This window comes from Taudactylus pleione, unplaced genomic scaffold (assembly GCF_031769625.1).
Source record: "Taudactylus pleione unplaced genomic scaffold, aTauple2 ptg000547l, whole genome shotgun sequence".
In the NCBI taxonomy this organism is placed as follows: Eukaryota; Metazoa; Chordata; class Amphibia; order Anura; family Myobatrachidae; genus Taudactylus; species Taudactylus pleione.
The window spans coordinates 3,155,073-3,179,133 of NW_028284949.1; the positions used below are offsets into that span (position 1 = coordinate 3,155,073).

Consider the following 24,061-nt stretch of genomic DNA (forward strand, 5'->3'; position numbering starts at 1 on the left):
TACCCACTTGATGGGCAAAAGTTCTGGATTGCCAACATCGTAGTTTCTCTCGGCTGAAGCGAATTTCCGGCAGAAAAAGGCGCAGGGATGCAACTTATTCTCTCTGGGATTTTTCTGAGACAAAACAGCACCCACGCCAACCTTGGAAGCATCCACCTTAATAATAAATGGAAGATCTGGATTGGGATGACGGAGGACAGGAGCAGAAATGAAAGCAGACTTCAATGACTTGAATGCTTGGAGAGTCTTGACTGGCCAGCTGACACCATCCGCCCCTTTTTTGGTAAGCTCCACAATAGGTGCGTCAATGGATGAGAAAGATTTGACGAATCTCCTGAAATAATTGGCAAAGCCAAGGAAATGTTGCACAGCTTTCAAGGTGGTAGGTTGAACCCAATCTAGAATGGCCTTGACTTTGCCTGGATCCATAGAGAACCCTTGGGACGAGATGCTATACCCCAGGAAGGATACCTCCTTGGATCTCAAATTCACACTTCTCTGGTTTAGCGCATAAATTGTTCCCCAGGAGTCTCCGTAGCACTTGCCTCACGTGCTGAAGATGCTCTTGCAGAGAGTTTGAATAAATCAGGTTGTCGTCGTCGTGGTAGACAACTGCAAATACTCCCAGGAAATCCCTCAATACATTGTTAATAATGTCCTGGAAGACGGCTGGGGCATTGGATAGACCGAATGGCATCACGAGATATTCATAGTGACCAGAGTGGGTGTTGAAGGCCATCTTCCACTCGTCTCTCTCCTTGATCCAGACTAGATTATATGCTCCCCTGAGATAAATTTTGGAGAAGATGGACACTCCACAAAGCTGATCGAACAAGACTGAAATCAGAGGCAGCGGAGAGAAATTTTGTATGGTGATGTTGTTTTAAACCCCGAAACTCCTTACACGGTCGAAGGGATCCATCGTTTTTCTGCACAAAATAGAAGCCTGCCCCTACTGGTGACTTAGATGGTTGAATTAACCCCCTCTTCAAAACATCCTGAATGTACTCCTGCATCGCCTTGCTTTCCGGTATTGACCATGCGTATAGCCTGCCTTTGGGCAGTCTCGTTCCTGGAAGTAAGTCAATGGCAGTCATACGGGCTATGAGGAGGAAACGTATCTGCCTTTTTTTTTTTTTTATGAAAAAACCTTGGCCAGATCATAAGGTGCAGGAACCTAGAAGACACTTCAGACTGGATTGCGCCAGCCAGACGAACAGCTAGAGTGATGCATTGAGAAGAGCAGGAAGTTCCCCAGTTAAGAATCTCTCCAGTCTGCCAGTGAATGGCTGGGCTATGTCTTCTGAGCCATGGTAGCCCCAAAACCAGCTCGGGGTGCTTGGCAAGATGGTGACCTGATGGTCACGGAGCAGCCTTGAGGGCTGGAGGTGCTTGGCAAGATGGTGACCTGATGGTCACGGAGCAGCCTTGAGGGCTGGAGGTGCTTGGCAGAATGGTGACATGATGGTCACGGAGCAGCCTTGAGGGCTGGAAGTGCTTGGCAAGATGGTGACCTGATTGTCACGGAGCAGCCTGGAGGGCTGGTGCTTGGCAAGATGGTGACCTGATGGTCACGGAGCAGCCTTGAGGGCTGGAGGTGCTTGGCAAGATGGTGACCTGATGGTCACGGAGCAGCCTTGAGGGCTGGAGGTGCTTGGCAGAATGGTGACATGATGGTCACGGAGCAGCCTTGAGGGCTGGAGGTGCTTGGCAAGATGGTGACCTGATTGTCACGGAGCAGCCTTGAGGGCTGGAGGTATCCCAAGAGGCAGGGCAGCGGAGATAGCCTTGGAAAACAATATAGTCCACTTCAGACGCTGCAATGCGGGTATTGCCGCCAGGATGGTGCTGTATTGTGATGGCTAAAGACGCAGCACTGTGGTAAATGCCGCCGGGATGATGCGGTAATTGTAATGACTGAAGACGTTGTGCTGTGGTCAATGCTGCCGGGATGGTGCTGTGACCACCCACAGCTTTTGCGAGCGGCCAGATGATGGTTGCGACCATCGGGGCTTGCGACGAGACCCTTGTGGTAGGATCTCGTTCACGTAAGCCCCAGTGAGCTTCCTGCTCTAAATAGAGCAGGAAGCTCACCACTGACATCACTGGTGATGTCAGTGGTGCCTCCCACAAACGGCAGGCGTTCCTTTGGGAACGCCTCTGTGTAGCCACACCCCCCTGCCCGCCTCCAAAACGGGACGAGCTGTCAATCACAATCGACAGCCACCCCATTTTGGTACGAGACCCATAGCGACGGAGCGTTCATCGCTGGCCGGGTATCGCGCATGCGCACACCGGAGGCGGCGCATGCGCAGGGGGCAAACATCGGCCCGCTTGCGAGCGGGTCTGAATCAGCCCCTTGTAGCAGTACTCAGCGAGGATAAACAAATGTAATAGTCTGCAAGATTTCAACCACCAGATTTTAAGCAGCATTTTTTTTTAATGCCTGCTGGATGAGGTAAAATATTTAGCAGGAGCAGGTCTTGCATATGATAATGCTGACGCTACCTCGGGCTGGTAATGAGAGTCCTGTAAAAGTTCTTCTACAGAAGCATAGGTTGACGCGTTTTGCTGTGGTAGGTGCCAACAGGTTCTGCAAGTTGCTGCTGAGGAAATTGTGAGCACCTACCACAGTGAAACGCATCAAGGAAAGTACATACCTATTGGGCCTTGTGGCATTATTGTACCTTTTAGCATTATTTATCCATCCTTCTGGACCATCACTTTTGCAGGATTCTCATTGCCAGCTGACAGATGGGAGTGGATGTAGTAGCAGTCTCACGGACAGATGGGAGTGTATGTAGTAGCAGTCTCACGGACAGATGGGAGTGGATGTAGTAGCAGTCTCGCGGACAGGGGGGAGTGGATGTAGTAGCAGTCTCGCGGACAGGGGGGAGTGGATGTAGTAGCAGTCTCGCGGACAGGGGGGAGTGGATGTAGTAGCAGTCTCACGGACAGATGGGAGTGGATGTAGTAGCAGTCTCACGGACAGATGGGAGTGGATGTAGTAGCAGTCTCACGGACAGATGGGAGTGGATGTAGTAGCAGTCTCACGGACAGGGGGGAGTGGATGTAGTAGCAGTCTCACGGACAGGGGGGAGTGGCGCTGGTAACAAACTCGCGGACAGAGAGGAGTGGCGGTGGTGACAGTTTTAGCTGGCAGAGAAGTGATGGGGGTGTCTCACAGATGGGGAGTAGTGGTGGTGGTGACAGTCTTGCAAAGAGGAACCTCTATTAGGTGCTTTGTGGGACCTCAATCTAGTTCATGCTTAATGCTCTTAGATTCCCCCAATATAACTGAGATGCTGACACTGAATGTAGTGACCCTGGGGGCAGTTACTGCCAGAAGGGATGGATAATAACCAGCACTTAGAGGATGATTCTGAGTCAGATGTTGCAGGGCCCCGTGTGTGCATCTTATTTCGATATTGCTTCTGCGACTATTTGCAATTACCGCTCCACGCCCTTACCTGGTGCACATCCAAATGTGCAAGGACCGAGCCGCCTACTTGGAGTTCTTTAGACGCTCATATACCACTTAGTTCTTCTTTAGACACACAGATCAAAACTTGCACCAGCCCCCGTCTAGATGCAGAGGCTCCATCAGGGTATGGCCTCCACTCTGACCTATTATGCATCTGAGTTTTTAACCACATCTGCAACATACCCATAAAACGAACCATCTCCGGGCGTACGCTTACCCACCTTCCTGTCACCACTAAAGACATTTTTGAGACTGTGTCTCAATCACAACTGCGCCTCTGCGCACAGACTCTGGACGCAAGTATCTACAATATTAAAATGGTTCCAACAGCCAATCCAGTTTTCTTCCCAAAAGTTGTATGTAGAGATCACCGCAACCAGCGTGTCGTGTTTCCATCCTTTTATCCACAACCGGTGGCTGAGAAGGATAGAAAACTGCGCTCACTAGTTTGGTGAGAGCAACCTCTATATATCCAGGACAGAGGGTCTTAGGAATACACAACAGCTATTCGTAGTTCCAAAGATTCAGGGTAAGAGGAGGAACTACATTCAAGTGTCCTAGTTATTGTAATAATCATGTAAAGACTGTTATACATATAGTGGTTATTTAAATTTGCGGGAAACATCCATATTGCTATACACTTATTTTAATCCCAGCAGATGGACACAGAAGCAGGAATATCGCAGAGGGACATCTAAATTTATCTCCTGATGGTGAAATAAAAGATAAAGATGTTGGACGAGATTCTCCAGGTGCAAACCCTGTTACCCCAATTATACACTCAGTACCTCAGGAAGCAGCGATCTCCTCTGTTCCCTCTAATCCTGCGGAATATTCCTATAACTGTGAAATTGGTACATCTATTACAGAATTTAGGGTAGATAAAGTATTTCCCTGTCCTATAGATTCCAGATGTTTTACACAAGACACAAAGGTTATTACCCCTCAGCCAGCTAGGGGTAATAAGAGAGGTCCAAAACTCTTTCCATGCTCTGAGTGTGGGAAATGTTTTCCACAGAAATCCTATCTTGTTTACCATAAGAGAATTCACACAGGTGAGAAACCATTTTCTTGTTCCGAGTGTGAGAAATGTTTTACACAGAAATCAGCTCTTGTTACACATCAGAAACTGCATGTAGGTGATAAACTCTTTCCATGCTCGGAGTGCGGGAAATGTTTTCCACAGAAATCTCTTGTTTACCATAAGAGAATTCACACAGGTGAGAAGCCATTTTCCTGCTCTGAGTGTGGGAAATGTTTTACACAGAAATCCAGTCTTGTTATACATGGAAGAACTCACACAGGCGAGAAGCCATTTTCCTGTCCTGAGTGTGGAAAATGTTTTGCACATAATTCAGCTCTTGTTACACATCAGAAACTGCATGTAGGTGATAAACTCTTTCCATGCTCTGAGTGTGGGAAATGTTTTCCACAGAAATCCTATCTTGTTTGTCATAAGAGAATTCACACAGGAGAGAAGCCATTTTTCTGTTCAGAGTGTGGGAAATGTTTTACGCAGAAATCCATTCTTGTTACACATCAGAGAACTCACTCAGATGTGAAGCCGTTTTCCTGTTGCGAGTGTGGGAAAAGTTTTAAAGCTAAATCAAAGCTTATTATACATAAGAGAACTCACACAGGCGAGAAGCCATTTTGCTGTTCAGAGTGTGGGAAAAGTTATACGGATAAATCAAGTCTTGTTCAACATCAGAGGACTCACATAAGGGAGAAGCCATTTTCCTGCTCTGAGTGTGGGAAATGTTTTATGGATAAATCACATCTGGTTACACATGAGAGAACTCATACAGGTGAGAAGCCATTTTCTTGTTCTGAGTGTGGGAAATGTTTCGGATATAAATCAACTCTTATTGCTCACAAGAGACTTCACACAGGTGAGACGTCCATTCAGTGTTCTGAGTGTGGTAAATGTTTTATAGAGAGAGCAAACCTTATTAGACATCAGAGACTTCACACGGGAGAGAAACCATTTTCATGTTGTGAGTGTGGGAAAAGTTTTACAAACAAATCAAATCTGGTTTCTCATAAGCACCATCACACAGGTGTGAAGCCATTCTCTTGTTCTGAGTGTGGGAAATGTTTTGCACATAAATCAACTCTTGTTACACACAAGAGACTTCACACAGGTGAGAAGAAGTTTCAGTGTTCTGAGTGTGGAAAATGTTTTATCGAGCGATCAAACTTGATTAGACATCAAAGACTTCACACGGGAGAAAAACCATTTTCATGTTCTGAGTGTGGGGAAAGTTTTACAAACAAAGCAAGTCTGGTTACTCATCAACACCATCACACAGGTGAGAAGCCATTTTCTTGTTCTGAGTGTGGGAAATGTTTTTCACGGAAATCCTATCTTGTTACACACCAGAAATCTCACACAGGTGTGAAGCCATTTTCCTGTTGTGAGTGTGGGAAATGTTTTATAGATAAATCACAACTTACCATGCATGAGAGACTTCACACTGGAGAGAAACCATATTTGTGTTCTGAGTGTGGGGAAAGTTTTACAAACAAATCAAATCTGGTTACTCACCAGCGCTATCACACGGGCGAGCAACCATTTTCTTGTTCTGAGTGTGGGAAATGTTTTGCACACAGATCCAGTTTTATTACACATCAGAGATTTCACACAGGTGCAAAACTATTTTCTTGTTCTGAGTGTGGGACAAGTTTTACACAGAAGCCCAATCTTGTTAAACATAAGAAAACTCACAGGGTCTGAAGCCATTTTCTTCTGAGTGTGGGGAATGCTTCATGTACAAATCAGATTTGGGTACACATGAGCTAATTCACACAGTCAATAAGCTGTTTTCCTGCTCTGAGTGTGGGAAATGTTTTATGCAGGAATCGGATCTTGTTACACATCAGAAACACTCACAGTTTTTAAACCATTGTCTTTTTCTTAGTGTGGGAAATGTTTTAGCCATCATCTCTTGTTACATACGAGGCTTCACACAGGGGAGAAACCATTTTAATGTACTCATTCTGGGGAAATGACTGAAATCAGATCTAGTTAAGCCAGACGTTATTCTGACACATGTACGGAAGTGAAACTTTGTGATTGCATGTGAGTCCACGGCCAATTCCAGCTGATAGCTGACGCGTTTTTCTGCTCCAAAATCTGTTTCATCAGAAGAAGATGAGGCATTAATCAAGTGTGTCCTTTTTACGTTGCTAACATACAATCAGCTTACTGAGTAAAAAATTGAGATGAACCTCAATGATCGATAACTTGTTTGCCCTTCTGAAGGAGATTACAAAAAATAAAACTTGTCGAGAGGAAAATATTAAGATCTTGGTCATGTTCATAGTCCATATCCTTCCGCCATTTCTAAATACAGATATGTCCACATACAGCTAACTTCCTTGTGTGGTAAACAGCCCTTCTAGAGACTCTGTAGCGCCAAGCACCTTTTCGTGCGACATTATACCTTCGAATGCGTCTTATTCGCAAAGCTTTAGGACGCACAAGCAGCTTCTGCTGATTAGAATGATATGCGGCATGCCTATATTCTGTGTATGACTGCTGCTGTATCTGCATGCGAAATGCTACGTTACAGTGTCACAGCCGCTGACACTGAAACGTAGCATTTCACATGCAGATACAGCATATCTTCTAATCAGCAGAAGCTGCTTGTGCGTACTGCTCGTATCACTTTGCGAATAAGACGCATTTGAAGGAAAAAAGTCACATGAAAAGACGCTCTGCGCTGCTGAGTCAAACGCCGCTGACACGTTATGTTTAACGCGACTTGTATGTGAACACATCTTTAGTTCTTAATCATAGTAATGATAGATTTTTCTACCTAATCATAGGCAAACGAAGGGGGGGTTCCGTCTGCCTGGAAACCCCCTCCCCAGCCCACACCATGACCACAATAGAAATAGTAATATAATAGATTGTTACTAGTGCTGCATGTTCTTCTCAGTATCACAAATGAAATAATTAGCACCACCTGTGGATCTTTTAACATGTATTAGCCAGTAATAAATAACCTGTGCACCAACTAGAAGATCTGGAATGCATGCACTGTTAGAGATGCACTGCTATAGAGACCAATATGTATATATACAGTATGCCCAGGGCAGTGCTAGGTTCTTCTGTTGCTCCTCCAGGCTCCCGAACTTTCTCCAATAGTCTGGAATGGTGCCCACATCTAAAATTAATACGTTCAGCTCAGGCAGGATGGCCCTACTGACGCATCTAATGGGTTACTGTGATCACTGGTCCTGTATATGCTGGAATTATTACACACAATACACTTTGTATGATGCTTATTAAAACTGGTTAGACACTAATTCTGCCCTCTTCATTGACACACTCACTCTAAAATTAAGCCTTTGGAAACCCCCCTCTGGAAATCCTGCGTTTGCCACTGCTAATGTAGTTTTAATGTTTTTGAAAAGTGGTTCTCATCTCAAGTACCCCAAACAGATCAGCTTTTCTGGATTTCTTTAAACATATACAGGTGATTTTATGTATGCAAGGTCAATAAATAGGCCCCCTATTTACACAGAAATCCTGAAACATGACCTGTGGTAGGCAAAAACTAATTGTAAATTCCCGACCTATATATAATTAATATATGTCAAATATTTATCAGTCTGGTTAGGAGGTGCTCCTGGAATAATGTACAATATATAACTAGAATGGATTGAGTTCCTTGCCAAAAGAAAATCCCCTATAAGCCACTCTTAGACAAATCCAGTATATACAGATATTAGTTATCCAATAAAATATATATTTTTAAGTATCTTTTAAAACAATAACATCCTGTTACTGACAAAGTATACCACATAAACAATGCGAAATTTGATTAAATGGAAACAAGACTCAAAAAATATTGAAAATTAAATAAATGAACAATGATGAAGACTAGTGAGCTATAAAAGTGATTACAATGATGTAGATCAGTTGACACTATATTATCAGTTAGCTATGATGGCAGAATATATACTGTAATATGCCAATCTAATATGACTAATAAATCCTTTGTAAGTAATGTGGTGTCGCTATTGAATATGCTCTCTGTAATCTATCATCTGAAAACCTGCTCTGTAAATGTGACTAATAAATAATTTATCAAATAAATGGCGTCACTCCTTCATGTGTTCTATAGCGTATTGTAACCAAGGTTTATCGTATTACTGGCATGCACCCTAAACCTAACCCTGAGTCCCCCCGGGAGTCCCTAAACCTAACCTCCCCCCCCCATCGCAGCTAACAGCTTCCGACGTCCGGCTTACCTACATTCGGTATGCCAGGCTTCGGGATTTCGGTGTAGGGCTAATGATAGGCGTCGGTATTCAGACGCCTTTCATTAGTCCCATGCCGGGCTCTCACTGTCGGGAAGCCGGCGGTCTGCATTTCGACCACAGGCTTCCTGCGTACATCCCAGAAAATAATACTATGTAGACTAAAACCTATATAGTTATTTGGTATGCAGTGTCAGCTGGGTATTAGCTGTTCTATTATGCACAGGTATTAAATGGAAAATTGTCTGCAATTATACAGTATAACACCCTGGCATAAATCATTGCTGATACACAATTGCTGTATGATGCAGCAACACTTTTCAATGCTCTGTGTCCATCTAGAATGGATCTATTGCTAATTAAAAAAGTATATACAAAGAATAGATGCAACAATGCTCCCTACATACACATCAAAGACCAGAAAACTGCACATTGGGCAGATTAATATATTTATTTATATATATTTAAATATATCCAAGGGGACTGAGGACACATGCTGTAAATACTGATATAAAACAGCCCTGAGGAAGTCACAGTAGACAAAACGCATTGGGGGTTTATGCAGGAGTGACCACGTCTTGGAGCTACTGCTGTCAAGAGCTTTCACCGTGTAGTGGGGTATGACAGATAGTGGATTCCATCTTGCCCTAGAGAAGCCATAACTGTATGCTCCCTACATACACATCAAAGACCAGAAAACTGCACATTGGGCAGAATGTGCAGTTGAATAGCTGTCTCTGTGAGATCCGCTGCACTGGTTAATATGTGCAACCTTGGAAGTCAATTGCCACTTCAGGCAGATATATCACTGCCGATATAATGAATAGCACTTAATAGAGATGTATCTATAATTAGAACAGGCGTGCTATTTGTAAGCAGAAGTATACCTGCCAATATACAGACTGCAGCACTTGTGTTCAATATGATTTACAAGTGATTTATGTATAATTAAAGCAAGCGCGCTGTTCTTAGACAGAAGTCTAACTGCCAATATGGAAGCAGAGCACGCTGTTCTTAGGCAGGTATGTGCCCTTTAACCAAGCACATGCAGTACACTCATGAATGGAAGTTGACACCAAGGGCTAGAATTAAAAAAGCTTGGAGAGAAGCTTGGTCGGTACTTTATCTCACTCCACTTTCTCCAAGATTTGATAAATCTCCCCTCTTGTATTTAATCGCAATTGGCACAAACTAATTACTCATCAGAAACAATTCCCTTTAATAGCGTTAGCAATGTAGCTTGTGTATATAAAAATTATCAGTGCCTGCACGGACTTCTCATGACATGCAGTGAAAGAGTACGTAGCTGGTATTCCGACATGAAATCTATCATTGACAGCGGCTGTGCGCTAATCAAGTAAGTAGATACAATAGCACTATTATAGTTGTATGTTAACTGAGCATATGAGTTTGGTAAGGTCATCTGCGGGCTGACCCCCTAAACCTGATGCGCGTTTCGCTAGACTTTTTCAGAAATGTTGATGTTCAGGTGATCAATAAAAGTGGCAAAGTCTTCTTTAGTACCTTCCCAAATAATAAGTCATCTATTTATTGAAGCCACAATGTGACAAATATTGGTATATTGAGAATTTTCTGGGGATAAGACAATCACCCTAAATAATTTGCATAGATCATGTCCATAGTCCATTTTCAGCCCCCGGCCATTTCATAATAGTTCACTTGTTGTATCATACTACTGATACATATTTCTACATAATGTAGTTTTAATGTGTGACAAGTGGTTCTCACCTCCAGTCTTCAAGTACCCTTAACAGGTCATGTTTCTGGATTTCTTTAAACATGCACACGGGATGTAATCTTTATTGCTGGGTCAGTAATTATGCCAGTTATTTACACAGAAGTCCTTAAAACATGACCTGTGGGGGGAACTTGAGGACTGGAGTTGAGAACCACTGTGATAGACAAAAAGTAAAGCAATGTAATTAAATATCGCTTTTGCACGGGATACATAAAGGCGTTTCCTAAGCAGTGGTTCTCATACAAGGTCCTCAAGTCTCCCTAACAGTCCAGGTTTAAAGGATATCCATGCTTACACACATCTGACTCAATTCCCCAGTTTGATTATACCGTCTGTGCAAAAGCATTGATATCCTTAAAACCTGTACTGTGAGGGTGCCTTGAGGACCAACTTTGGGTTATCCGACTCTAAGGCATGCATGAGTCTTGTTATCTTGATGGTATCATGCTCTAAGTTGATGGCTGCCTATATTTCTGCCGTCTTAGTTCTGTGCCAAAGGTGAGTGGTATCTTTTGAAGTCTCAGTGGAGTGCCTGGGCAGATGTCTAGTCACTCCTCTGGAGTCACTGAAGGTCTTTTCTGGAGGTCTTCCTTTCTTCACCACAATAGCGATCACTTCAGTGGTATCGTGTTTAAATTGCTCCTGAGATGGGTGTTTACTTTTTAGGTCCAGGTAGTACCACATACAGTATAGGAGGCATTTTGGAGTTGATATCAATAGCATTCATCAGGCAGGATACTTCAGTGTCCTAGTGTCGGTGCCAGATAACCTGGTCATTATCCATGTGACATTATTGGGATGATGTATCAAGCAGTAAAAGTAGTGGACTAGTGGAGAGTTTGCCCATAGCAACCAATTAACTTTGTGGTAGCATTTATCAAGTAAATTCTATAAAATGATACGTAAAAGCTTATTAATTCCTATGAGAAGTTGCCCATACATCAAATCTTAAATGGAAGGTGCTGCGTTCATAAAACTTAAATAGAATAAATTGATTTATTAAATATTTGCCTTGGCTGAAACAAACGGTGGACACGTTTGTATATAAAAAAGTAATGGATTTATTCCAAATTCCAATGATATTGCAATCTATATTGTAATAAATATGTGATCACATTAAATAAATAATATCTTTCAACAATTATTTGATACAAACATTTGAATATGAGAATGGGTATAAAATAGAGGATTTTAATCCTTATGATTGTATTCTAATCCTTGTAAAATAAAAATCTGGACTTATCTTTAAACTCCACAAGGAACAGTTCCAACATGTGAATCCGCCAAGCAGCACTGAGCCTTATAATATGGATGCAATATCTCAATTTGTTGTAGCTATAGGCTTATTAGTTGGCAATGACCGTATTAAACAGCCTGTGGTGGTTACGTCTCCAGTGAGTTGAAATAGAGACTTACATTGTCCTGCTCAAAAGATTGTAGTTATCAGCCCAGCGAGTCCGCTCTTACCTGAAGGTGTCAGCGGCTGTAGTAAGGTCTCCCCTGCCGACAACAATTTGGGACCAACATGGTGAACAGGTAATTGAATACTTCAGATGTGCACTGTGTGCTGGCTATATAAGAACTTGAAGCTCACCCTACAACACCACTCCTTATCCAACTGGTGCCGTGAGATATAACGATCACAGTGGGCAGCAGGCGGCAGCTGCAGTAATCACGTCCGATGAAAGCAGCAGGTGACCACCTGTAAATGCCAATCTCTAACATCAACCCTAGTATGACCTACTGGCATCTCCAATAACCATTTATGTCAAACCGATATACTCTGTGACACTTCATAGGTTATTAAGGGCTGGATTCAATTAGATGCGAAAAGCCATAATCAGCAAAAAAAACCTTTTGCCTATTGTCACTTTTCGCATGTTAGCGGCTAATCTCCATATTCATGTGGAAACTCAATGCACTGTAACAGGCGGAAAAGTTTCTCCCATGAATGGCAGGCGGAGAAAAAAGTGCAAAATCTCTATTTTGGGGTGCAGATGTGGGGAAATGATTCAGAATCCTTTGGACACACCCCTAAAGGACAAATCAGCCAAAACATTGAAAAAGAATTACCTCAGAACACCCCCAAAAAAAGACATGTCATTTTTGGGGTGAAAATTGAAACAGTGGGGTAACAAGGATAAAAAGTAGCGAAATAGGGCCCTCATTCAGAGGCGGTAGCAAGAAGCGACCGCTCGCTCTGAATGAGGGTGGCCGCTTCACTTTTCAAGTGCGGCCTCCTGGTCGCTAGCTAAGCTGTGGGTTACCACCCACAGCTTTAGCGACCGACCAAGCTGATGGTCAAGACCATCGTGACCATCGGGGCTTGCAACGAGACCCTAAGGTTGGGTCTCGGCAACCGCAAGCCCCAGGGAGCTTCCTGCTCTGATCGAGCAGGAAGCTCCCCACTGACATCACTGCTGATGTATGTGCAGCCGCCCACAAAACGCCTCTGTTTGTGTAGCCACCCCCCTGTCCCGCCTACTAAACGGGGCGAGCTGTCGATCAACATTGACAGCCGCCCCTTTTGTAGTGAGCTCCGGAGCGAGAGATTTTCTCTCTCGCTCCGGGGCTTGCGCACGCGCAGTGCGGCCGCTGCGCGTGCGCAGGGCCTAAACATCGACCCGGTTGCGAGTGCTCGGCGCTTGCGACCAGGTCTGAATGAGGTCCAAGGTTTCTTGGGGGGCTGTTTGGATGGGGCAGGTGTGTTTAGGCTTGCAGGTGCATGCAGCAGGTGGAGTTTTCACTTTTTTTAAAAGTGCACTTTAGAGACTCAAAAAATACGCTAGCACCCATTTTGAAGTACCCCAAATTTGACTGGACTATTTGTTTTCACAAAAAAATATTGATTTATATCATTTTTCTATGCTCCTAGAAAGCTTTTAACAGAAATGAAAGACACAAATTATGTTTATTAGGGCTAATAGTACACATCTGTAATGATGTCAGTGCATCTTATTTTGGGGTACAGACTGATTCCCACAATGTATTCAGTACTTTCCGCCTGTTATGCATTCGCCTTTTTGCATTTTTGGCTGTTGTGCGATTGAATAGGGCGAAACGCGGGGACGCGCATACCGCAAATTCGCCTCCCAAACAGGCCAATGCGGCGGAAAGTACAACAGGCGAAAAGACCGGGACTTTTCACGTCTAATTGAATACGGGCCTAAGTCAGAAAATGTGGAAGAAGAATTTTACCTCCAGACATGAGAAAATCAAAGCGCAAAGTAGTGTAGTCCTCCTTTTCTCTAACAGAAAAGAGCTGGAGAAGAATCAGTACGAGCCAATATCTTGTAACCATGCCAATGCGTGAGCCACTAATCAGTGTTACTCAGACCGTGTGGATGTAGTTGTCCCCAAACTTACAGATGTGAATTTGTTCATAAATAAAATGCAATTGTGTGTTTACATGCAGAGCTCTAGACCTTGTGTCTTGCACACAGTTCTGCATTAGTAGCGATTATACCATGTCAGGCACATATCAGATACATATACACAGTACATCTAACGATATCATGTATGCAAGGGAAAGTTACTTGGCTAAAATATTAATCCAGAAAGTACTTATTAGCTTCAGAGGGGAATCGGTTAATCAGAGGCGGATAACTAGCCCTGGCAATCGTCACCAATATGAGCATGTCATTGCACCCGTCCATCTGAACCAGCGAATAATACAGCATATATAGCTCTCCTTGCCAGTCTGAGGCCCCCATTTATCAACGATGGTAAACACCATTTTCATTTAGTGTCACTGTGATACAAATGTGCCCAGAGTCTACTGCGCATGCGCAGGTCACCGGGAAAATGGAGTGGCCAACATTTTCCCGGCGCTGGGAAAAGGGGCAGCGACTGCCATTTTCCAGGTGTTTTATGCAGGGTTGCGACACCCGACTCGGCACTTCAAAGAGGTAATTATTAGAAAATAATTGTGCAGGGTATAGCACACCCTGCACCCATTAAAGATGCGCCCCTAGTTTTGTGGATGTATGCTGTGTGTTTCAGTATTGGGCATGCTCTGGAGCCGAGCATACGGAGCTAATAGTGATGCTAAGTTGTACCAAACTCTGCATATGGGCGACTGGTTAGTCCCGTACATGCAAGGTGTGAGTATGGCCAACGTGTATTCAACTCTGCAACGGACCCATAAAGACTGTGAAAGGGAATAAATGGGGAATGATCATCTCCTGTGTATATAAAGTGTATCAGAGGGAGAAGGACATGAGGGTGCTGAGAGGGAGGAGAAAATGAGGGCGCTGAGAGGGAGAAGAACATGAGGGCGCTGAGAGGGAGAACATAAGGGCGCTAAGAGGGACAAGAACATGAGGGCACTGAGAGGGAGAAGAACATGACGTGGAGAGGGAGAAGAACATGAGGATGCTGAAAGGGAGAAGAACATTAAGGTGCTGAGAGAGAGTAGAACATGAGGGCGCTGAGAGGGAGAAGAACATGAGGGCGCTGAGAGGGAGAAAACATGAGGGCGCTGAGAGGGACAAAAACATGAGGGCACTGAGAGGGAGAAGAACATGAGGGCACTGAGAGGGAGAAGAACATGAGGGCACTTAGATGGAGAAGAACATGACGCTGAGAGGAAGAAAAACATGAGGACGCTGAGAGGAAGAAGAACATTAGGGCGCTGAGAGGCACAAGAACATGAGGGCGCTGAGAGGGACAAGAACATGATGCTGAGAGGGAGGAGAACATGAGGACGCTGATAAGGAGTAGAACATGAGGACACTGAGAGGGAGAAGAACATGAGGGCACTGAGAGGGAGAAGAACATGAGGACACTGAGAGGGAGAAGAACATGCGGGCGCTGAGAGGGAGGAGAACATGACGCTCAGAGGGAGAAGAACATGGGGACGCTGAGACGGAGAACATGAGGGCGCTAAGAGGGACAAGAACATGAGGGCACTGAGAGGGAGAAGAACATGACGGCACTGAGAGGGAGAAGAACATGATGCTGAGAGGAAGAACATGAGGACGCTGAGAGGTAGAAGAACATGAGGGCGCTGAGAGGGAGAAGCACATGAGGGCGCTAAGAGGGACAAGAACATGAGGGCGCTAAGAGGGACAAGAACATGAGGACACTGAGAGGGAGAAGAACATGAGGGCGCTGAGAGGGAGAAGAACATGACGCTGAGAGGGAGAACATGGGGACGCTGAGACGGAGAACATGAGGGTGCTAAGAGGGACAAGAACATGAGGGCACTGAGAGGGAGAAGAACATGACGCTGAGAGGAAGAAGAACATGAGGACGCTGAGAGGTAGAAGAACATGAGGGCACTGAGAGGGACAAGAACATGAAGGCACTGAGAGGGAGAAGAACATGAGGGCACTGAGAGGGAGAAGAACATGAGGGCACTGAGAGGGAGAAGAACATGAGGGCACTGAGAGGGAGAAGAACATGAGGGCACTGAGAGGGAGAAGAACATGAGGGCACTGAGATGGAGAAGAACATGACGCTGAGAGGAAGAAAAACATGAGGACGCTGAGAGGAAGAAGAACATGAGGGCGCTGAGAGGCACAAGAACATGAGGGCGCTGAGAGGGACAAGAACATGATGCTGAGAGGGAGGAGAACATGAGGACGCTGAGAGGGAGAAGAACATGAGGGCACTGAGAGGGAGAAGAACATGAGGACACTGAGAGGGAGAAGAACATGAGGACACTGAGAGGGAGAAGAACATGAGGGCGCTGAGAGGGAGAAGAACATGAGGGCGCTGAGAGGGAGGAGAACATGACGCTGAGAGGGAGAAGAACATGGGGACGCTGAGACGGAGAACATGAGGGCGCTAAGAGGGACAAGAACATGAGGGCACTGAGAGGGAGAAGAACATGACGGCACTGAGAGGGAGAAGAACATGATGCTGAGAGGAAGAACATGAGGACGCTGAGAGGTAGAAGAACATGAGGGCGCTGAGAGGGAGAAGCACATGAGGGCGCTAAGAGGGACAAGAACATGAGGGCACTGAGAGGGAGAAGAACATGAGGACACTGAGACGGAGAACATGATCGCGCTAAGAGGGACAAGAACATGAGGGCACTGAGAGGGAGAAGAACATGACGCTGAGAGGAAGAAGAACATGAGGACGCTGAGAGGTAGAAGAACATGAGGGCGCTGAGAGGGACAAGAACATGAGGGCACTGAGAGGGACAAGAACATGAGGGCACTGAGAGGGAGAAGAACATGACGCTGAGAGGAAGAAGAACATGAGGGCGCTGAGCGTGTTATTTATAAATGTTTGTGTCAGACAGACATCCTGGAGGGGTAGGAAGACACATGCAGGAGATTCTACATGGATTACGTGTCTGCTTTGGAACACTGCAGGTGAGGATAAAGAAGTTTGATAGAAGAATGTGACTGGTTTATTTGTGACATAAATGATCTTAAGGTGCTGTGAGACATATAATAGAGACATATAACATACAACCTGTATAAAATTATGTATCTGATCGTGATATAGTAAAATTGTGTTACTGCCATACATACACTGTAAGAATTGTCACATGATCCTGAGAGTCCCCCTGTGATGAGTGAGCCTGGGGCTGGGGGTCCCTCTGATCTGTTACTGTAAAATAGTGATTTTACTTATTATTTTACATGATATCTTATTATTACTATGTAACCACTAAGGAAGAGAGAGTGTGTGCGTATGTGTGATAAGTACAGGCAGCCATTTTCTTGTAGTCCGATAATGACATGCGGTGCTTTTTTTCTGTGGGATAATACAGACGTTGTCTTGTGAATAGCAGAGCCTGCAAATGACTGGCATCAATGATATCACTAGAGTAAAGCACCAAATTATTAGTGTTCTGTACTCACACGGAAGACAGTGGCGGCCATTTTGGTATAGTTTCCCAGACAGCGTTGATTTTACCCATTCTATCTCCCACCTGTAACAAATGACGCTACGGAGGGGGTGGGGCCAGGTGACTGGGTGAGCGCCATATTGTCCCCGGTGACCGTGAAAGGCTGTTCTCTTCTCGGACCTGGTTACACGGTAGTGGCTAGATTCCTTCCCGTTTCTGTCCCGGTTGTGGTGTGAGACGGGAACTAGGCGGAGGTAACATATCTGTAATACATATTATTATATAGAGGAGAGGGGACTGTACAGTGATGGGAGATAACACAGCTCCCAGAACACACTGATATGTGGTATTATTATTATATAGGAGAGAGGGGACTGTACAGTGATATGATGAGGGATAACACAGCCCAGCACACACTGATATGTGGCATTATTATTTTACTAGCTGAAGTACCCGTCTTTGCCCGGGTTTAAATCTTCAAGTTATTAAGGTTTATTATGTAATGTTGTCCAAATCCATCCAGTGGAAGGCCCAGAACAGGCTCCCTGGGTCAAAGTTCTGCCCAGTGTGCTCCAACGGGAGGGCCGATCGGGACCCTATCCCCCTAAAACCTGGCCAGGACTCAACTGAACCACCTCGTGTTGGTTCCATTCCAGTTGGTGCAGGGGTGTCCGAATGCATAACTGGACAGACAAACAAACAGACCAGTGAATTTTGTATATAAGATAGGGGAGAGGGGACTGTACAGTGCTATATGATGAGGGTTAACACAGCTTCCAGCACACTTTGATATGTGGCATTATTATTATATGGAGGAGAGGGGACTGTACAGTGATATATGATGGAGGATAACACAGCTCCCAGCACACACTGATTTGTGGTATCATATATAAAATTCAATACAAAAAATGGGAAAGGTCACCAAGCGCTGGATTCTGTTCATATACTCAAAAAAGAAAGAAGTTCTTTATATGTCAACGTTGATTCAACAAATACTTTAAACTCTTTAAGCTTCTATTGTGATTCTCACCTTAAATAGGTTAAAGAAGTTTCTTGAAAGGTATCTTTATCAACATATATCCACATATGGGGAGAAGACTCTATGTTGATCTTTAATACTAGACACCAGTATTCAATATCCATATGTATGAAGAAAGAAAATCTCTCATAGTGTTTAAAAGTTTTAACAACCAATTTTATTTGACATAAAACAGATAAAAGTTACTTCGTACCATATAAAGCCTTCTGAGAAAGGCACACATGTAAAGAATTTGTGGTGACAAAAAGCACCCGGTTTACCACTCCTCCTTTCCACGTGGTCCTTCACAGGAACTCCTGTGGTCTCCAACAGAGTGCACACTTCCTCCACCAACGCGTTTCGGACCCCAGTCTTTTGTCAATGGATACCATAGGAGTTCCTGCGAAGGACCACGTGAAAAGGAGGAGTGGTAAACCGGGTGCTTTTTGTCACCACAAATTCTTTACATGTGTGCCTTTCTCAGAAGGCTTTATATGGTACGAAGTAACTTTTATCTGTTGTTTTATTTCAAATAAAATTGGTTGTTAAAACTTTTAAACACTATGAGAGATTATCTTTCTTCATGCATATGGGTATTGAAAACTGATGTCTAGTATTGAAGATCAACATAGTCTTCTCCCCATATGTGGATATATGTTGATAAAGATACCTTTCAAATAACTTCTTTCACCTATTTAAGGTGAGAATCACAATAGAAGCTTAAAGAGTTTAAAGTATTTGTTGAATCAACGTTTACCGATAAAGAACTTCTTTCTTTTTTGAGTATATGAACAGAATCCAGCGCTTGGTGACCTTTCCCATTTTTTGTATTGGAACATATGATGTGGTGAACCTGGGTGTGGACTCTTGCGAAGGAAGGAGCGCAGGTTACATGGTCTTTTGTTTGATTCATATATAAAATTAATTGGTCTGCTTGTTTGTCCGGTTATGCATTTGGACAACCCTGCACCGATTTTGATGAAACCAATGCGAGGTGGTTCTTGAATCCTGGCCAGATTTTAGGGGGGTTAGGGTATTGGTCGGAGCTCCCGTTGGTGTACGCTGGGCAGAACTTTGATCCAGGAAGCCTGTACTGGGCCTTCCACTAGATGGATTTGGACGAAAACTTCACAGAGTGGTAATATTGGATCCCAGAAGACTTACAAGGGGGTTGATGTCCCGTTTGGACATCCCGTTGGTGTGCGTGGGGCAGAACTTTAAACCCGGGGAGCATGTTCTGGGACTTCCACTGGTTGGAATTGGATGAAAACTTCAGAGGGGTGGCAATTGGTCTGGGATGCTTAATGGAGTGGTTGGGGTCCTGGTCAGACATCACAGCGTAGTGCTCCGGCCAGAACTTTGACCCAGGGAGCCTATTCTGGGCCTTTCCCTAGATGGATTTGGACAACATCACATAATTTTAAAACAAATATAAATACATGTAAAATTTATTAAACTAATATCTGTTCAGTCAACGTTAAGTCATTATTTTCAGCCCATTTTATAGATAAATAGCATCAAGAACTTTTTGATAAAAATTTTTTTTTTCAGTTAATGGGGTAGATGTATTATAGCGGCACTTAACGTGCCGCTATAACGCTTCCCACTTCACCTTTTTACAGAGGCAAAGCAGGAAGCACTACCAATGAAATGTATAAACATATCATCGACCGGAGAGGGGGAGCATTAACTTCCCCCTCCGGCGCTACCTGCTAGTGACCACAGCGCATCAGCCTAGTGCTGATGCACTGTGTGTCAGTCCCGGCCGGCTCCACTGAGCATGCGCGGGATCTCACAAGTATCGCGAGATCCCCGCACGCAGCCTGGAGCCGGCAGCTGCCACAGCAGGGACAGCGCTGTCCCTGCTGTGGGGATAGGGCAGCGCCAGGCTGTAGCTGTCGATAGCGACAGCTACAGCGGGCCGAACGGTCAGGCGATCTGACCGTTCATACATGGCCCAGGCTAACTGTGCTGCTATCTTGTAGATAGCATCTTGTAGATAGCAGCGCCGATAATGACAGGGGCCCAAACCCCGATCATACATCGGGGAAAAGCGGTATCAGCGCACATAACGTGCACTGATACCGCTTCTGAGCATCATACATCTCTCCCAATGCAACTAATGTTGTTTTCTCAAATTCACTAAACATTCTTAACAACAAAACATTTTACGAAATCACCACTTATTAATATTCTTAAAAGTTTTTGGTTTTTTTTACATGTAAATTGACAGCAGAAACTGCAAAGAATTCAAAAACTCGATTACACAATAATGTTTAAAGTAATATAAATAAATAGAGAAAATACTTTTTAGGACTCCTAACACTTAGAATGCCTCCAAAAAGAAATGCTTCATTGGGCAGAGTGTCTGATGCCAAGAGAAAGGCAGCAGCAAGAGCAGCTGAGACTCCACAGCAGGTGCAAGCTCGACTTGCTGACCAACGAGCAAGACAGCTTTAAGAGCAGCTGAAACTCCTCAGCAGACACGAGCTCGACTTACTGACCAACGAGCAAGACAGCTTTAAGAGCAGCTGAAACTCCTCAGCAGACACGAGCTCGACTTACTGACCAACGAGCAAGACAGCTTTAAGAGCAGCTGAAACTCCTCAGCAGACACGAGCCCGACTTGCTGACCAACGAGCAAGACAGCTTTAAGAGCAGCTGAAACTCCTCAGCAGACACGAGCTCGACTTACTGACCAACGAGCAAGACAGACAGCTTTAAGAGCAGCTGAAACTCCTCAGCAGACATGAGCTCGACTTACTGACCAACGAGCAAGACAGACAGCTTTAAGAGCAGCTGAAACTCCTCAGCAGACACGAGCTCGATTTGCTGACCAACGAGCAAGACAGACAGCTTTAAGAGCAGCAGAGACTCCTCAGCAGTCACAGGCTGGAGTTGCTGACCAACGAGCAAGACAGAAAGCTTTAAGAGCAGCTGAGACTCCTCAGCAGGCGCAAGCTCAAAAGCAATCTGGTCAAGCAAGACAAGCCTTGGAATAGCAACATTGATATCATAAGGAAAACTTTAAACCCACCTTGCAATGTAAAAGTGATTATAAAACTGAACAGAAAGGAACGCTGGGGATTAGGGCTACTGGCGACACCCCAAAAACAAAAACGACACTGGGCAGCCACCTCATGGGTGTGTTGGAAGAGCTGCTAATTATTTTTAAAATGTTGACCGTTACATCCAACTCATTCATAACTTAATAACTTAAAGATTTAAACTAGGGCAACGCTGGGTACTTCATGCTAGTTATTATATAGAGGAGAGGGGAATGTACATTGACATATGATGGGGGAATAACACAGCTCCCAGCACACACTGATATATGGTAGCTCTGACAGAGTGACCATCGGGTTCTTGGTCACCTCCCTGACTAGGGCCCTTCTCCCCCGATCGCTCAGTTTAGACGGCTGGCCAACTCTGGTGGTTCCGAACTTCTTCCATTTATGGATGACGGAGGCCATTGTGCTCATTGGGACCTTCAAAGCAGCAGATATTTTTCTGTACCCTTCCTCAGATTTATGCCTTGAGACAATCCTGTCTCGGACAATTCCTTGGACTTCATGCTTGGTTTGTGCACAAGTGTGGAACCTTATATAGACAGGTGTATGCCTTTCAAAATCATGTCCAATCAACCGAATTTAAGACAGGTGGACTCCAATTAAGCTGTAGGAACGTCTCAAGGATGATCAGTGGAAATAGGATGCACCTGAGCTCAATTTTGAGCTTCATGGCAAAGGCTGTGAATACTTATGTATATGTGATTTCTTAGTTTTTTTTTTTGTTTGTTTTTTTTTTCAAATTAAATTTGCAAAAATCGCCAAAAAAACTTTTTTCACGTTGTCATTATGGGGTATTGTGTGTAAAAATTTATTTATTCCATTTTGGAATTAGGCTGTAACATAACAAAATGTGGAAAAAGTGATGCGCTGTGAATACTTTCCGGATGCACTGTATATAGAGGAGTGGGGACTGTATAGTGATATATGATGAGGGGAATAACACAGCTCCAGCACACACTAATATGTGGTGTTATTATTATATAGAGGAGAGGGGATTGTACAGTGATATATGATGGGGAATAACACAGCTCCCAGCACACACTGATATGTGGTATTATTATTATATAGAGGAGAGGGGACTGCACAGTGATATATGATGAGGGAAAACACAGCCCCCAGCACACACTGATATATAGTATTATTATTCTTATATAGAGGAGAGGTAACTGTATAGTGATATATGATGAGGGGAATAACACCGCTCCAGCACACACCAATATGTGGTATTATTATTATATAGAGGAGAGGGGACTGTACAGTCATATATGATGGGGAATAACACAGCTCCCAGCGCACACTGATATGTGGTATTATTATTATATAGAGGAGAGGGGACTGTACAGTGATATATGAGGGGGAATAACACCGCTCCAGCACACACTAATATGTGGTATTATTATTATATAGAGGAGAGGGGACTGTACAGTGATATATGAGGGGGAATAACACCGCTCCAGCACACACTGATAATTATGTAGTATTATTATTTATGGGAAGGGGACTGTACAGTGATATATGATGTGGGATAAGGAAGCTCCCTATACAGACTGTGACCTGCTGATGACTGCTGTGTGAGGGGCGGCATAGCTGCTGCTTGTCTTCACATATTTCCTATAGTGGAGAGAGAAGAGGGTAAAGGGAATGAAGTAAGAAAACTGACAGTGAAATAGCTTGGGCTGGGATGTAGAAAAGACATCGTTTTGATTTATCTGATGCTGATACAAGTATCATTATGTGCAGGTTGAATAGCAATAATTATAAACCAGGATGTGCATGGTGAGAGCAGCCCCCTGGAGATTATCCCACCAGTGTCACCATCTTCCATGTAACACGGGTACTTGTACAAGGCAATATCACATGGACATTTCTTTATTATTTGTTTTATGGCAGACCCAGCAGAAGTTCAGCCCTGGATGGAGGCCGGATGTAAAGGAGACGAGATAAAAGCAAGCTGGAGGAAAGAGAAGAGAGCAGAGTTCTCCCAAAGAGACAGAAGTGTAAAGAGCTGTTGGAGGAAAGGACAGCAATATGTGCTGCAGAGAGCAGTGAGGATGGGTGAGTTATTATTAGGTAGCATTGCATGCAGCACTGATGCGGTAACATATGGGGGGGAAGGGTGGTAGAGGATGGGCAGGAGAGGCATCTGCGATTGTTTAGGCAGACAGAAGAAGATGGCGAACCCGACAGTGGAATACAGGAGCACAGCAGGGCTGTGGAGGGGGTACGCCAAACCTTCTACTCTGACTTCTTTATTTTACTACTGTCTGAGTCCTTCACATGTTTTCCCTGTTTATTGTTTTGAGATCAGAGAACAAATACTGCTGTGCTGGTCTTTTTTGCCTTTTAGCTTTTCTTTTTCTGCAATATTATGTTTAGGAGTGCCTGGGGAATGTACATGAGTTAATGCAAATACTGATATTTATAGCTCTTTTATCTTCTCCCCCCCCATCTCTGTTTCTCCCATCTTGTCTCATCCCGTTTTCTCTTCCTCCATTTTTTTCTCTCCCTCCCCTGTTACTGTAGCCTGTGCACATTACACTAATCATGCAAATATGCTATGTGGTAGACTGCTACTCTGAAATACTTTTTATATGTGTTGAACAATAAGCATAACAGATTGGAGGTGCAAATGTTACCAGGGTAATACCTT

At 44.2% G+C, this 24,061-nt stretch overlaps 1 protein-coding gene across 1 annotated transcript in view; it reads left to right on the forward strand.

Annotated features, from left to right (window-relative positions):
* LOC148500781 (uncharacterized) overlaps nucleotides 1-24,061 on the forward strand; it is a 114,758-nt gene that overhangs the window by 59,662 nt on the left and 31,035 nt on the right. The window contains exon 17 of the mRNA XM_088451430.1: nucleotides 4,141-5,796. Coding sequence (XP_088307556.1) covers nucleotides 4,141-5,796 — 1,656 coding nt within the window. The remainder of the gene's footprint in view (nucleotides 1-4,140; nucleotides 5,797-24,061) is intronic.